At 40.4% G+C, this 16,642-nt stretch overlaps 1 protein-coding gene across 9 annotated transcripts in view; it reads left to right on the top strand.

The window, feature by feature from the left end:
- The window catches only part of cdk19 (cyclin dependent kinase 19), a 68,082-nt gene that overhangs the window by 32,609 nt on the left and 18,831 nt on the right, over positions 1–16,642 (top strand). For all 9 annotated transcript variants that reach the window (XR_013503410.1, XR_013503409.1, XM_078274410.1 and 6 more), the window contains 2 exons: positions 855–995; positions 15,173–15,230. Coding sequence is in view for 7 of the 9 variants with exons in the window: in XM_078274410.1 (XP_078130536.1) it covers positions 855–995; positions 15,173–15,230 (199 nt within the window). In the remaining 2 variants the exon portion in view is untranslated. The remainder of the gene's footprint in view (positions 1–854; positions 996–15,172; positions 15,231–16,642) is intronic.

The following is a 16,642-nucleotide window of genomic DNA, read 5'->3' as shown; positions in this document are numbered from 1 at the left end:
GGTGTCTGTGTGATTCGTACACATCAGGTAAGATAACATTACATGTGTTGTAGTCTTGCATTGCCAGACCTTCCTCCACAGCGCTGGGGAGGAGGGTCTGTCTAGTCCACACAGCATTCTGGGATGGGAGAAAAACGTGCTCTGGTTTATTGGCATTTCTTTAAACCAATCACAATCGTCATGCAAGACGAGAGATGTAGTCCACTGAGCGGTTTCACACAAAACTAAGTGGTGCTACGACAAACCTACGACAAACTGAGACTTTTTTCAGTTGCAAAATTATCTTTTAAATTGACGAACATCATATGTGTAATCCATGGCTCAATTCAAAAAAGATCCAAAAATAATTTGTCTTTCCCCATTCACTACCTTTCATACTTTTTCTGAAATAAGGTCCCATGAGCTACGCCCTGCAGTGCCCCGCTACGCCATGAACTACTACAACTACTATTTCTAGTCATTGTTCCATTATCTTTATTGTGACTATAAATGCCACTGTTCATCACACCCCCAACTGGCACCATCAGACACCGCCTACCAAGAGCCTGGGTCTGTCCCAGGTTTCTCCCTAAAAGGGAGTTTTTCCTCACCACTGTTGCACTAAATGCTTGCTCTTGGGGGAATTATTGGAATTGTTGGGTCTTTGTAAATTATCGAGTGTGGTCTAGACCTACTCTATCTGTAAAGTGTCTTGAGATAACTCTTGTTATGATTTGATACTATAAATACATTTGAATTGGAAAGAGAGGAACATTGCTTCTCTATTTACCAGGATGGGGAGAAGCTGTTTTCTTGCTGATTGTTGTAGCTACACGGTGAGCACAGCTGAGGTGAAACCTTTCTCTGCTTCGTAGCACATCATCAAGTTCCACCGCGCCTCCAAGGCCAACAAGAAGCCCATGCAGCTGCCCCGAGGGATGGTGAAGTCTCTCCTTTATCAGATTCTGGATGGGATCCATTACCTCCATGCCAACTGGGTGCTCCACAGGGATCTGGTGAGCTGCTATATTAGCTTCACTGCCCCAGTTTGCCTTTACAGACACACACACTTCATCCCCGTTTCCAAAAGCGACATTGTTCATGTCACAGAAACACTACTACTCAGGAGAGGCACAGGTTTTCCTATAGCAGCCATGTGTGACATCATCACACTTGTCCAGGCAAATGGGGAGAGAAAATAAATATAAAACACAACAACCAGGCCACATAAAGGAAACCGGAAAAAAACAATGGAAGTATTTCAGTTCTGTGGTGTTATAATGTTTTATAAGGTTGAAAATTCTGGATTGCTGTAAATTTAATTTAAATTCAAACTGCAAAAACTCTCAAAAAACAAAGACCTGGGTCTCAATTCAGAAACATAAAAGTATATAAACACTTTATAATAACCATCACCTAATAAATGGTAAATTGATTATTTATATTATTATAATGTATGTTATTTTAACAGTTTATTCTTGCACACAGCATACCATGTTATATATTATATGAGGTATTGTTAATGATTGCCAAATGATTTGTAAATATATATACATATAGATCACCTTATATATACATATAGATCACCATAAAAAGATTGAATGGGGTCAAATGAATGTTACTTGCTGCTTTATTAATCATTAACTAACAATCCTAAGCATTTAGTTGCAACTTTATAATAACATCTAAATAATGTTTATAGATGGCTTACAAAACAATCATTAACCATTGACAAAGTATTAACTATCTCAATTTTTAAACTAATTATTTTATATATATATATATATATATATATATATTAGTAAAAAATATATTTTATTATTAGTAAAAAATATATTTTATTATTATTAAAAAATATATTTTAGATTTCTTTATTTAAAAGAGACAACACACATTAATCAACATGAGTACAGAGTCCAACATGTAAATGTGCCAGATTTAGCCATACAGGCTAATTTTCATCTGCAGTCCCTAGCAGGTTGATGGCTTAAAACAATAGATACGCTACAACAATACAACAAATACACATAAAACAAGAAAGACATAGGCATAGACAAGTAAAATGACCCAACCACTATTCTAGATCATGACAACTGGCAGGTTGATGGCATGAGAAAAACATAACACAAGTATCATACGCAGTAGACACAGGTAAAAGTGCATAGACACACATTAGCACGCATCAACAACACATAGGCGCACACACAGAGACACTACTATAGTGATAAAAACAAACACATTATTCTGTATTATGGCAGCATATTTGATTAGTCAATAACCAATGTTTTATGGATTTGGAGAAGGATTTGATAGATGTGATGTTCCTTAGTTCTGTGGGTATGGGCTGCTCAAAAGGAAAAAGCTGACTGTCCAAAAGCACTTTTTCTACATGGTATTTTACAGTCCTCTCTTGTAGATGATGTGGTGGATGAGTTTAGATTTTGTTGAATGAATTTATTGAGCGGAGGGGGAGCCATACCGTGACATTTTTTATATATGACACTAAACTAATAATAAAATAACATTAAATATAACATTACTAATAATTAGTAAACATTATAAATCATCCTTTGATTGTTTGTTAACAGTAAGATAACTATTAACTAAAGTTTATTAACTATTAAGTTACCATTCATTAATGGTAGTTTTTATTAAGTGTTACCAGAAACTCTACAGCCATCTTCTTCTGTGGTCTCTGGTTTTGCTCATATTGTCCGAATATCCACTTTAACTGTTTCACAAGGTAGCTAGTACGCTAATTTAGCGCAAAGACGTTCATGTATTGTTTCCTTTATTTGATTTTGGAAGGTTTATCTTCTTTTACTTAGAAGTATTCCAAAGATTTGTACTGCCATGGTTATATTGCTGAGTTCAATTGTTCAATAACGCATAATGATAACATCAATAAGGTTTTCTCTGAGCTACTTATGCTAACGTTCAGTGGTGGAAGAAGTGTTCAGATCCTTTACTTAAGTAAAAGTACGTCCGTCCTAACTTCCAACTGTAGCTGTTATATCATTTGTTGCATCTAAATATGAATTTGGATAATGTTAGTGATAGTGAGATGCTTGCTACAGTTACATTTCTAGTGATGAATTGGCGAAAACATGTTTTATTCCTGTGAGTCACGGCTTTGTCCTAGGCGCTCTCTTCAGTCACTCTCTAGCTCGCACCACCGTACATGCTCGCAGCTGCACATTGAGCCTACGTTAACAGTTTGTAAAAGAAATAAAATGTATTATGGATCATTTTATTGTAGCTGACTTTACAAGATGACTTCTCTATTGGCTGTTGAAACAGGTAACGTTTCTTACATTCTAAAACCAGCCTCTGGAGACTCGACCAGCTGACTTCTCTATTGGCTGTTGAAACGCCATCAGCTGGTTTGCCGCTGGTAGCCGGTGTCCCAGAGCTCTTTAGCGACTAAATACAACCAGCAACTGCTGCTCAGATTTTATCATTCTATTGCATGTGTTCACGTTACAGCGCTTTACTTAGTTTAAAATACTTCTATTTTAGGTATATAATGGTCTATTGGTGAAGTAGCATTGTTCACTTTCATTGGGTGGGTACATTTTTTAATTCAGCAGAGGCAGGGATATGTAGACCAGAAAGGGGGAAATCCCACGCATCCTGATCGTGAATCAAATCACAATCGCAGTACCAGTCAAAATATTCGCAATACGATACTTTCCTGATATCGTGCAGCCCTGTACTCAAGTTCATTCTGTTGATATCTCTTACTATAACACTCGCTGTAATCTGAAGAAGAGTTATTCTTTCTCTCACACTGAACCACTCCAAAGTGCAGAGCTGTGTTGCTTCCCTGCAGGTGCTGTTATGTCTGGCTGTGGCGTATTATTATGGGTTTGATTGTAATGCCCGTAGAGCAGAACGTCCTGAACTGTGAATGTTGTCTGACTCTTGTCTCCCCTTTAACCTGGCTGCAACACACTGCTGATTCCTGTGAGATTCTCTCCACCTTGGTTTTCCCACAGTGCTTTGGGTGAAGCCGAGAGTCAGAAAACAGGGCTTCTCATTGTGTGTCTTAAAAGCTCTGTTGGGATGGCAGATTGGCAGGAATGAAATCAAACTAAAACTGCGTCCATTTTGCCACTAAATTAAGTGTGGCATTAACTTGGATCACCAGCCTTAGTCTTGGCTAAGCTAGTGGAAAAGTTAGCATGGGTTAGCTTACTGACAATCAACTCTTCTCTGGTCAATATTATCCGGTCAATAATATCAATAATAACATGTTTTTCTGTGTTATTCAGTTTCTTCATTTCCTCTGAAAATGCTAATGTCCAGTTGTTTCTTTTATGGAAATGAGAGAGAGAGGGAGAGCGAGAGAGAGAGAGAGAGAGAGAGAGAGAGAAAGAGAAAGAGAAAACAAAATGGAGGGGTGGAGTGTTTGGTCGCTTAGTGGAATAATAGCTTGCTTCTAGAAATGTCCCATTGTTTCAAAAATAGCTACGCATCGCTTCCTGAATGCTACCAGGTAATGTAATTAAACCAGTGGAACTTGTCTTCTTGTAGCGTTACACTGAATAAAGGCAGCTTTAGACCGTGACACACCCTTACCTTGTTTACTGTGTGGAAGAACTCGATATACCTTACTGTTTGGAAGAACAAATCAGATATATAAGGTTCAACTGTCTGAGTTACACTTTCTATAAATGTCATAATGTTTAAGTAGATAAATACCTCAGGCCACCTGAACCAGTGCTTTTGCTTTTTGGCTTTGGCTGTGCTACACTTATTGCGGAGAATACAGCCGACGGGGTTGTTCAATTAAAAATGCCAATGAAAAGAGTAGTTCATGTGCTTACTATATACAGTAGGTACCTGTCTAATGTATATGAAAGCATGTTTTGTGTTGCATGAGAGTATGTGTTGAGAGATGCTTATTTTCTGTATTGTGTGTTGTCTTTGTAAAGCTGCGGAACGGACAGAGTCCAAAACTAATTTCCCTTTGGGGACAATAAATTATATCTTAGCTTATCTTATCTATCTTTGGATTAGTTTTCATTACAGCAGACAAACTGGGATTTAAGTGTACAATTACAATGACTTGGCCGAGTAGAGCCTCACAAAAGATATCCACTGATTTAGCATTCAACTCAACACCTCCACATTTGTTTCATTTTCAAACTTGTAGTCTTAAACCGAGGCTGACTCAAGTGAGGACATTAATCAGACACACAGCTCCCTTTGGAGACACTAAAGGCTTTATACTACTTTTTTTCTTTTACATATGTAGTAGGGCTGAACTATTACAGTGCTCATATTATGCTCATTTTCAGGTTCATAATTGTATTTAGAGGTTATATCAGAATAGGTTTACATGGTTTCATTTTCAAAAAAACACCATATTGTTGTGCTATGCATGCTATCTCGGAGCATACCGATGTCTTCCATTATGTCCGCACTCTCACTTCGCCAGCCTTTTTTTGCCCATGGCTCTGTTCTGAATGTGAGAGATAGCCACGCCCCCTGATCTGCATATAAGAACTGGAAATAAATAGAGAGGGAAATCAATAAATGTGGATTTATGAAATAAAAGTGTCTTGAAATAAATAAACGTAGATGTATGAAATAAAAGTACCATGAAATAAGTAAAAATAAAAATAAAATTGATTTATTTATAAATGAATATTTCCATTTATTTAATTATTTATGTATTTATTGCATCATTTATTATTTAATATTGACTAAAACGGCATTCCATACTTAGAAAACGTCAGATCTGTCTCATGTAAGATCAAAAAACAAACAGAATTGGAACCAATTTCTTTCTCTCATATCTGACTGTAAACTCCCACAGCCCGTCTGTATGTGTGGCTCTTATCTCTCCCTGCATCTGTCACTCCCTAGGGAGGAACATTTGTGCCTGTGCTTGTGGAGGAAAAAGTATAATTAACCAAACACATCAGATTATGTGGCAAAACTTTAATTTGATTACCACCGTCAGTGCTTTGACGTCAGATGATCCGGAAGGAGGCTATCTCCGGCTAATGCTCGTGAAAGAATGGAAGACTGAGATTATACAGTCTGACTGAAGTGAAGATGAGATGTTGGTTGATTTGTCTGAATACACCTCTAAGTGGATACACGTTCGGCAGTCACACAGTCCATCTACACCAGGGGTCTTCAATGATTTTTAAAGTGGTCATATTACGCTCATTTTCAGGTTCATAATTGTATTTAGAGGTTGTACCTGAATAGGTTTACATGGTTTCAGTTTCAAAAAACACCATATTTTTGTTGTACTGCACATTGCTGCAGCTCCTCTTTTCACCCTGTAGCTGTGTGTGTTTTAGCTACAGAGTGAGACATCTCACTTCTGTTCCATCTTTGTTGGGAGTCGCACATGCTCAGTAGCTAGGTAAGGACTACTAGCCAGTCAGAAGCAGAGTATGAGGGCGTGCCCTGACAGTAGCTAGGTAAGGACTACTAGCCAGTCAGAAGCAGAGTATGAGGGCGTGCCCTGACAGTAGCTAGGTAAGGACTACTAGCCAGTCAGAAGCAGAGTATGAGGGCGTGCCACGCTAGCAGCTAGGCAAGCTGTAAAGTACTTGCCTAGCTGCTCTATTAAAATAGCCTAATAATTGTTGAAATGATTTTATAAATCATGTTATAGGCCAGTAAGCAGTGGGGATTTATATTTGCTGATAGTATGTTGGCTTCATGTTAAGACTTTTCAATTTTTGAAAATGAACAAAAATTTGGAGGTCCCCCTGCCTCTATCTTCTTTGAATAATGTCGTCCACTCTTACGTAATCCCTGGCAATCCTGGATGGACATGTGGTGGCTGGTCATGACATTACGTAAACCTGCAGGGAACAGAAAGCGTGCTTTTTGTCTGTCTCTGCTGACCTACGGGCATCTCTGCAGGCAGTAAACGTCTCTTTGATACAATTTATCAGTCAGTGAACTCTGAGCTTTTTTTTAATTCCATTGCAGTCGCTGTGTACCATAAAACAAACCGATTATTTTTAGACTAAGAAACATGAAGCAAACACAGGTGATCGTATTCGGCCAGTGGGCGCAGCACACGTTACACTTTTGACCTTACTTCCGCTGTAACGTATTTATAGAGAAGAAAAAGAATGCAATATTTGGTAGCAGTTAGGATTAGCGAAGTGAGTGTACCTGTTGAGACTAAATGAGATTTAGAGATATGGTGAACCTGTCACCAACGAGGACGAAGGCGCCGATGGATGAAGACGAGGAAGGGGTGGCCCTGACCGCGGGCGTGATTGCTGCTGAGGATGACTAACGTTACACTGCTGTGAATGACATTAGACCAGGCCACAGTGGGTGGGGAGTCATCTAATGTAATAAATTATTTCAGGAAGACTTCTAAATAACTTCAATCACCACTATCTCTCCCTAAAACTCTTCAGCTGTTAAGAGGCGTTCACCCTTCAGTAAAACAATCAGAATTGGCCACGAAATTCATGATCCAATCACAGCGCGACATCCTGCTTTAAAGGTCTCTCTCCTGGCTATCAGCTGTCTTCTCAGGCAAACGTGCAACCCTCCTCCTCCCCTTCCACCTCCGGGCGTCGTCAACCACAGCACCCTGAGTCCCTTTCCGGCAGACAGCTCCTTCGTTCGGCCTCCGGGTTCCCTGTCCGCCATCACCAGTGTCTAGGCTCCATCGGGGGGGGAATGTCTGTTTCTCTACCCCTTTAAATATTTTTAATGATGGAGTCTAATCCCCAAAGACTCTGTACATTTCATGTACATTTCATATTATGCTTATCTACAATAAATATTTGCATATCTGCAACGAAGTCTCTCCTGATTGAAATAGGGGTCCATGCAAGAACATTACTCGTCTCTGTCTCGTAGTAGAACATTACTACTACTATCTGGCAAACTTGCATAGTGTGGTTATAGCCGATAGAGAGCCACAAAGTGAATGCAGAAGTGCCGTTAACCCTGTTACGAGTTAAAGAACCACTGAAACGATTTTGGAAACATCTAAGGTATTTAAGGTACATTATTTTGGTGCAAGTTTGCCAGATCAGGTAGCGGATCTGTAGTTCGAATGAGACATATGAGACATTACGACAGCACTAATGGACAATTCCGCTTCCAACCTGTAGGGGGACCGAAGAGGAAAAGTTCTTTAGTGTTGCTTTAATGATGAAGAAGTAACAGAGTATTAAGGGTGGGAAGCCTCCTCTCCTTCACACCAACAGAAACTCTCCCACAGGAGCTGTGTGCTTGTTTTGCTCCCAGAAGGTCACACAACTCTTATCTCTGCACCAACTCTTCCGGCCCTTTATAACTATTTTCATTGCAGCCCGACAGAATTCTCCATTGTCAGACTCAATCTGACTCTGCACTGATGTATTGCAGTTTGTGTTTTTTTTTGCTGTCTCATTGCCAGGGCTTCCTGCCATTGTGGCCAAAGAGCTCCCTTAATTATTTCTTCTACAACTGGTCCCTGTTTGGTTCTTGTTGTTGGTCAGATTATCATCTTCGTGCAGATGCCTGGCTCTTTGTCAGTTCTGTCTGTGGTCTGAATGATGAATAGAAGTGCTGTTCATAGTAAGCATGTTACTGCTTTATGGGAAATGCCCCCCAAGGCCTCATATTGCTTTCATAGTTCATATGAAAGCTACACGTCTGGCCATGAGTTACGTGGTTAATACTTGTGAAAGTGTGAGCGTCAAGACAGATATGTAATCCATACCTTTAAAGTGCCCATATTATGAAAAACAATCACTTTTTCTGGGATTTGGGGTGTTATTTTGTGTTTCTGGTGCTTCCACACGCATACAAACTTGGAAAAAAAACACCCATGCTGTTTTGAGTGAGATACGGGTTTCTGAATGCGTCCTGCCTTCAGTCTCCGGGTGGCTAAAACAGAGACCTGAACACAGGGTGAAAAGAGGAGCTGCAGCAATGGGCAGTAGAACAAAAATATGGTGTTTTTTGAAAATTAAACCATGTGAACCTTTTCTGATACAATCTCATATTACAATTATGAACCTGAAAATGAGCATAATATGGCCACTTTAAACCTGTCGCTTTCTGTGACAATGGCCATTTATAATAATACTGTTTTTAGCTGTTTAACTGATAGTAATGACTCGCGATCACAGAAAGCTTGTATCATGTGGACGCAGTTTTGCTGTCATAACTTAGAATTCCTCATGACAGAAACTACACATTTGAGGTACTTATACTTTACTTGAGTATTTCCATTTTCTGCTACTTTACACTAACAATATATCTCAGAGGGAAATATTGTACTTTTCACTGCACTACATTGACAGCTTGATTCACTATGCAGATTCAGATCAACAATACAAAATATAAATAAAGAAATTGTGATATCAATAATGCTTTATTGGTCCCCAGGGGGATTTCACAAGCTACCCAGCAGTAAAATATATATATATATATATATATATATACAAGCAGTATATAAATATATATACATACATTTAAATTACCTCCACCTTCACCAGCTGCAACATTAGAGCAATGAGCACATTAATGCATTAATAATTATAATCCAATAATATAATATATATTATTTTGCATAATGAGTACTTTTGATACTGATACTTTTGTACTTTTACTTACTGTGCTACTAGCTGAGCTCATCGTCTTGTTATTAAAACTTACTCATCAAAACGAGATGTTGTTTTCTCAATGTATTTAAATCTTAAAGCACTCCAAAAGGCTTCATATGTGTATTTTAGTCTTCATATCACCTTTTTCATTCTTCCAGTCTTCAGGTCTGGTGATCTGCTGCTCTCTGTTTAGCTGTGGGGGAAGGTGCCCACCTACTAGCACATCTTTCATGGCTCCAGTACTTCTGCTGTTACATAACTGTGTGTCTTGTGCTGGTGTGTAGCATATACTCTGCGCCTCTGCACCACAGGTATTAAGCATGTGCTTTGCATTGCACCACCACAGAGCTCCCATCCCCCACCGCCTGTCACTCCTCCACTCGTTTCTCCCTGTCCCACCCACCACTACCCACCCCCATACTAGAGGTGCTCGGTGTGCCTCCCCCCCCCCCCTACGTCCCCGCAAGGCTTATGTAACAGCCTCTAGCTGGTGCCAAGCCCACCGTCCTGCATGGCGGGCTAGCTGACTCAAGATGCTGACTTAGCAGCTCTGCAGGACAAAGCAAAAAAAACATCTCAGTGGACTGTACCAATAATCTTTGTCAAGGGGGGACATTACTGAAGGTGATCAGTTGTTGTAGTCAATACAGACTAACCTATGTGTACTTTACTGTATATGCACAGTGCTTACACACTGCAGTAACACAGGACAGATGCTGCTGGTGCTGTTATCAGGAGAGGCCCATGGCAATACTGTAAATGATTACTCATGTTAGCCTTTCTGCTGTTTGATGATGCTTCAGTCCATTTAGGATGTTGTATATATGTATAATGTAGTTAAAACATTTCAACCTTTAGCGATGAAATGACGTAGTAATAAAGAATGAGCATTATACTCTTTAGTCCTTGCATTATTATTATTACAATTTCATACCAATGACATCATCCCATGAGAATCATGTCTAGAGCTGCAATGATTAATCGATGAGTTCAGCTTCAGGAAACACTGATTTACATTTTTTAACCATTTTCTGACAATTTATAGACCAAACAACTAATCGATTAACTTCAGAAAATAATGGACAGATTAATCAACAATGAAAATAATTGTTAGTTGCAGTCCTAATCATGTCTACCAACCTTCACCTGATGTCATTTTCTTTCCTGGGAAAGGAATAACTTGTCTAATACCAATTAGTCTATACATGTAGTCGTTACATGTATGTTCTGTTACCTGTACCATGCTGCTGATTGTGTTTGTGTTGTTTGTTGAATATAAAAAAAACATTTGATCACAAAAAAGAGATTTTCAACAGGGGGCCCAGGACCCCTAGGGGGTCCTCAGAGTCATTACAGGGGGGCGTCCAAATTATTGTTCATTTTTGAAAGTTTTTTCAAAAATGAAAATGTCCTAACATGATTCCAACATCCATCCATCTCCATATTCGTCCGCTTATCCGGTATCGGGTTGCGGGTTAGTAGCTCCAGCAGGGGACCTCAAACTTCCCTTTCCCGAGCCACATTAACCAGCTCCGACTGGGGGATCCCGAGGCGTTCCCAGGCCAGGTTGGAAATATAATCCCTCCACCTAGTCCTGGGTCTCCCCCGAGGCCTCCTCCCAGCTGGACGTGCCTGGAACACCTCCCTAGGGAGGCGCCCAGGGGGCATCCTTACCAGATGCCCGAACCACCTCAACTGGCTCCTTTCGACACAAAGGAGCAGCGGCTCTACTCCGAGCTCCTCACGGATGACTGAGCTTCTCACCCTATCTCTAAGGGAGACGCCAGCCAACATATTATTAGCAAATATAAATCCCCACTGATGATGAGGCTTACTGGCCTTTAATTAAAAAATCACTAAGGTAACCATTCACAGATACAGGTAATAAAGATTCACTGTGCCACATGTATGTTTAACATAAAAAGATGAATCATAAAATCATGCCAACAATTATTTTAACAGCTTAGTATTCTATGCATAAGAAGTTATTTATAAAGGCTTTAGGCCCCCTTACACGTTATTGTAGACCCAGTTTAATATGCATTATACAATATATGTAGTAGGGGGTCCCTGCTCTGTCTCTCTTTTAGTTAAGGGGTCCCTGGTTTAAGGAAATGCCAATAAACCAGAGCACGTTTTTCTCCCATCCCGGAATGCTGTGTGGACTAGCCAGACCCTCCTCCGCAGCGCTGTGGAGGAAGGTCTGGCAATGCCAGATTGAATACAATTTATAAAAAATATTTAGCTGATGCTGTTATGGTGAGAAGCTACGTTACACCACGGTCACGTAGCCGGTTGGTAATTTAGTCATAAACAACAGAGTCTCTTGCCGTTCCTTTAATTTGTTTGACTATTTCGGCCCCCGCCATTACTGGCAGAAGTTCCAGAATCTCGTTGATTCTTCAGTTCAGACATTTTCGTTGGCGTCTTCGTATTAAGACCCTTTTTTCTTCACACTCGGATGCTATATTCTTCCCAGCCACATAATAGAAACGTCATCAACACGGCCACTCTAGCTGTGAATTCTACGGACAATGAGCTGCTCTATTCACACATGGGCTCAATCAGACATTTCACAGACTTTGTAAGAGGGAGCTAGGTAGGGTAAAGACTGTTTAATGTCCGGTCCAACTGATTTGGACATTTACGTTCTCACATACTGTACAGCTCCTCTGGGTAATGTCTAGGAAAGGGTTGCAGTGTGTGAAAGGGGCTTTAGTTTGAACCTAACCATACTTGCCTATACCTTTTTAAACTACTGCATATCATTTGCTGTATGTGCATGAAGTGTGGGCATTAAAAAAAGGAGTCATAGCAAGGGAAACTAAAAATAGAGCTGAAGAAAAAGAGCAGTAACAACTGGCTGTAGTTCAACCGCGACTAAACCAACAGAGACTAACAGTTGGTGAAAAAAGCAGCTGAATAAATAATAAACTGTACCTTGAAATGGGTTTAAACATGTTCTGTCTTTATGTCTCCATGTTCCATGTGAATAAAGCAGTGCCTCAGAAAAGAACTGCAGATGCTTTGCCACAACACTACATGTCAGTGTGATCTTTTTGACGAGATTCAGAAAGTCAGGCATTAGATTGTGACACTTGAAGTGGACTAGTGGTTGTTAGTGTTGGCTTGACCTTTTGGTTACAGGGCAGCCTGTTTTATATCAGCTTACCCAAACTGTTGTATAAGTGACACCTCTAGCTCCTGAACTGGCCCAGTTTTTGAGACAAATATTTAGATGGTTTTGCAAAATGGGGGCCATGTCCCTAAGGATTGAGTTTACCAGTCCTAAGTGGGATGGTTGAGACTGTTTATTTCCCCTCAGCTCCTGATCCATTTTTTAAACTAACCAACTGTAACTGATTGATTTCACTGCATGAATTCAAAAGGAAGTCTCAATTTTGGACTGTGAAACACAATTTGGTGCTTACTTCCCGATAACACGAGTTAAATCTTCCAGACTGTATTTGTATGAATGTATTTCACCATAACAACAGCTTAATGTCATTTTTTTCCCCACCGTGTTAAGCTGTAGTTTCACAGTAACTTCTTTTCCTCAGATGTTATGTTGCATGCTCATTTTACATTTTGAAGAGGCACTGACACTCATGTCTTTTACAGGACATTCAAGGGCTGATAACTGCTTTTCAAACAGCCAATATGAATATGTTTTACATTAATTCAGTTAGGCCTGTTTAGAATTTGAAAGAGGAGCTGGTGAGTCTTTTAAGAGACGTTTATCTTTGTGTTTGCCCATCGTGGCGTGTCGTGTTGTGGGCGTGAATTATCCACCTAATCATTAGTGTTGTTCCTATAGCAACAAGACTTGTTTGCCAGGCAGATCTGAGTCCGCCGAGCCAGAAGGGTTCACATTCACACAGATACCCAGGAAGGCAACTGTAAAGTTAAAAAAGATGGGCACATTTCCCTCAGAATAAATGTGTCAGTGAATAACAACACAGTACTTCTAACCCATAAGTATACAGTATGTCGGAAGTGAGATTGGTTGGTTTGAATAGCAGTACGTTTTGTCCTGATGATGATGAAAGAGTCACCCAGACCCCCTCACGCTGCTCATTTCTTTACCAATAAAAAACACAAATAACAGTATTCTCTGTACTAATCCATATTTTTTTTATTGTGACAATGGAGCAAATGATTATGCATAATGCAAAAGGTGTCACACTTGGCAAATTGTTTCATGGCCCGCTTTCTCTGCTCTCATCAACCTTGTTTCCAGCAGCAGCAGCAGCTGTTTTCCACCTGAAAGCTCTGATAAACCCAATATATGCTACCACCTCAGCACTAGGGATGGGGATCGTTCATTTTTATTGGTATTGATACCATTTTTGAGACTGCGCAACGATCAGAGTCTTCATCGATACCATTATGGATACTTTTTTATTATTTGGTGAGAAAGAAAGAAGAGATGACAAATTCTTAATCTTAACATAACTATTATTACTTTTATTGCAAAAACTGTGAGTCTGTGACTGTTTGATTTCTTCTGTCTCTGTCGCTGTTTTTGTTTCAACGAGCTCTCGGTAGCCAGTCCGACTACTTTTGAGACTACGAGGCTAGTCTTTACGCACAAACTGTGCTCGTAAATAATTCTTTCTGGATAGCACACGTATCTATTTTTAGACATAATGTTATATGATCCACTAGTCTCGATAGCAGTTCTGATAAGCTCGGACCTTATTCATTTTTAGGTTTTGAGAAATTTGGAACCGGGTCCTAAAAAGAACCGTGTCTGGAGACCCATCCCTACTCAGCACCTAAAGTTTGTGACTAGCTGTCGAACATAGCGAAGCATGTAAGCAATAAAAGAGCCAATATTTCCTTCAGGAGTTGGTGGAAAGCCAACCGGAGCTAATATTGGACTTACATTAGTCAAGTGGACAGAAACAATGCTAATGTTGCTTTGTGTGTGCACGATGTGTAAATAGGCTTTACAGGGTCTCAATATTGTGTTTGCAACTTGTTCCACTGTCAAAAGAAAAGTTTAATTAGACTACTAAACACTACTGTCTCAGCTTTTACTCAGTTTAAGTGTAATTACTAATGTTAACTATCATTTTAGTGATCAATAATTAGCCTGTGTCTGTTATCTCCTTACATATACCTACGCTCTCCGTCTCTGCTAGATTGGGAATGATTGAGATTTCTCTTGGCACAGCTACCAGAAGACTTCCAAATTTCCTCACAGGTTGCTCACGTCACATCTACGTCTTCAAGCTCAGTTGGAGGCTGCTCAGTAACGCTCAGCCATCACCGGAAAAGAGCTTCTAAAGGCCTTCACTGGTCTCCGTCCAGAGACATGGGATCTGTTGGTCCATTTCTTTTACAGTCTATGGTCTGTGTGTGCTGTCACATGAGTCCATTAGAGTTTGAAGTGCACTTTCACAGAAAGGCTGACTGACAGGCTCATGTGGTCGTGTGGTTCAATAACCAACAGGGCACCAATACAGGCCACTGAACACGTACATGCTCAACATCGTATTGTCACATGTGGCTATTATACAAGAGGTTTAACACTTGTTAATGAAAGTGAGCACTGTATTATGCACACTTTAATATATATCTGTCTCCTGCAGAAACCAGCCAACATCCTGGTGATGGGGGAAGGTCCTGAACGAGGAAGAGTTAAAATCGGTAAGACATATTTCTGTAAACTGCTTGACTCATTGAAATTTGTAAATAGCACTATCATCATGACAATGGATCAATGAGCAATGAGGCTGTTGACTTGTTTGAGTGTCATATAGCTGCAGTGTTTAACCTTCTGGCTGAGAGGTGGACAGGGAGCTCAGATCAGTGCTGTTGTATAAGCCAGCTGGCCAGGGGACTGCTGCAATGCTGGAGTCTATTTATAAACCCAGTGCACACAGGAATGGTACTAAATTATTGTTTCTGCTATAACTTACCAGGCTAAAGCGTGATTTATGCTTCTGCGTTAAATCAACGCCGTGGGTACGTACGTAGGTAAGTGGAGACATGGACCCTACATCAGACCCTACGCCGTAGCCTGACGTGCACTCGAAAAATTTAACTATACGTCACAGCGACGCACGTAGCTCGGCTGTGGCTTGGTAGCGTTGCATTTCCTCCAAATCATTTCCTGGTTCTCCTTCTCCATAAACAACATGAAATCAAGGAGAGGGTTAACTTCTCCTGCTCCAGATTTCCTACCGTGGTCAGAAAGAACAGGGGAGACACTTTGGTTCTCTCACTAGGACTCTAGAGTCACTACTCAGTCTCAGATAATCACTGTCACTCTCTCTCTCACTCTACCACTCACTCCCCACACACACACGGCCCTGCTATTCTCTTAAGGAGTTTGACTCACACACCAACACAGATGTATAAACATCAGGCCACTTACGTAGGCTACGGCGAAAGCTCTGCGTGGAGCCCCCACAGGACCATAAATCACACTTAACGCAGTATTATATTTTATTAGCTGCTGCACGGGGGTGACTTGCGCTGGGGGACTTGTTTATATCTGCTTGCAGTTAGATTTTGTTCCACTTCCACACATATTCCACAATGCAGTTTAAAAAAACGATTACCGGTATATATATATATAGGCTTAAAGCAGCGTACAGTTACTTTCTACATAAGATAAGGTATTTTGGTATGAAAACTTTCGTCATCTGTTCATGAATATACTGTACAATACACTACACAGTGTGTACATAACACACTACTAACATACTGTATGTCCCGTAGATCTCAAGAGCTTGCACTCGACACTGCACTTCCTTTGCAATACACCCGTCATGTGTGTGCTTCGCTGGTTCAAGTCCCCGTACGGACCAAAGTACGGAGTGTGGACTGGTAGCTGGAAAGGTGCCAGTTCACCTCCTGGGCACTGCCAAGGTGCTCTTGAGAAAGGCACCAACCTGGGTACTAGACTCACATTGCCAGACCTATCTCCACAGCGTTGCGGAGGAAGGTCTGGCAACAGGAGCGTACAATCCTGGATAGGAGAAAAAACGGTCAGGGGTTGTTTGCTTTTTTTAAACCAATCACAATCTTCTTGGGCGGCGCTAAGCTCTGGACGC

This window comes from Sander vitreus, chromosome 18 (assembly GCF_031162955.1).
Source record: "Sander vitreus isolate 19-12246 chromosome 18, sanVit1, whole genome shotgun sequence".
Taxonomy (NCBI): domain Eukaryota; kingdom Metazoa; phylum Chordata; class Actinopteri; order Perciformes; family Percidae; genus Sander; species Sander vitreus.
Note: the sequence above shows the minus strand (reverse complement) of the source record. Positions and strands in the feature narration are given on the sequence as shown.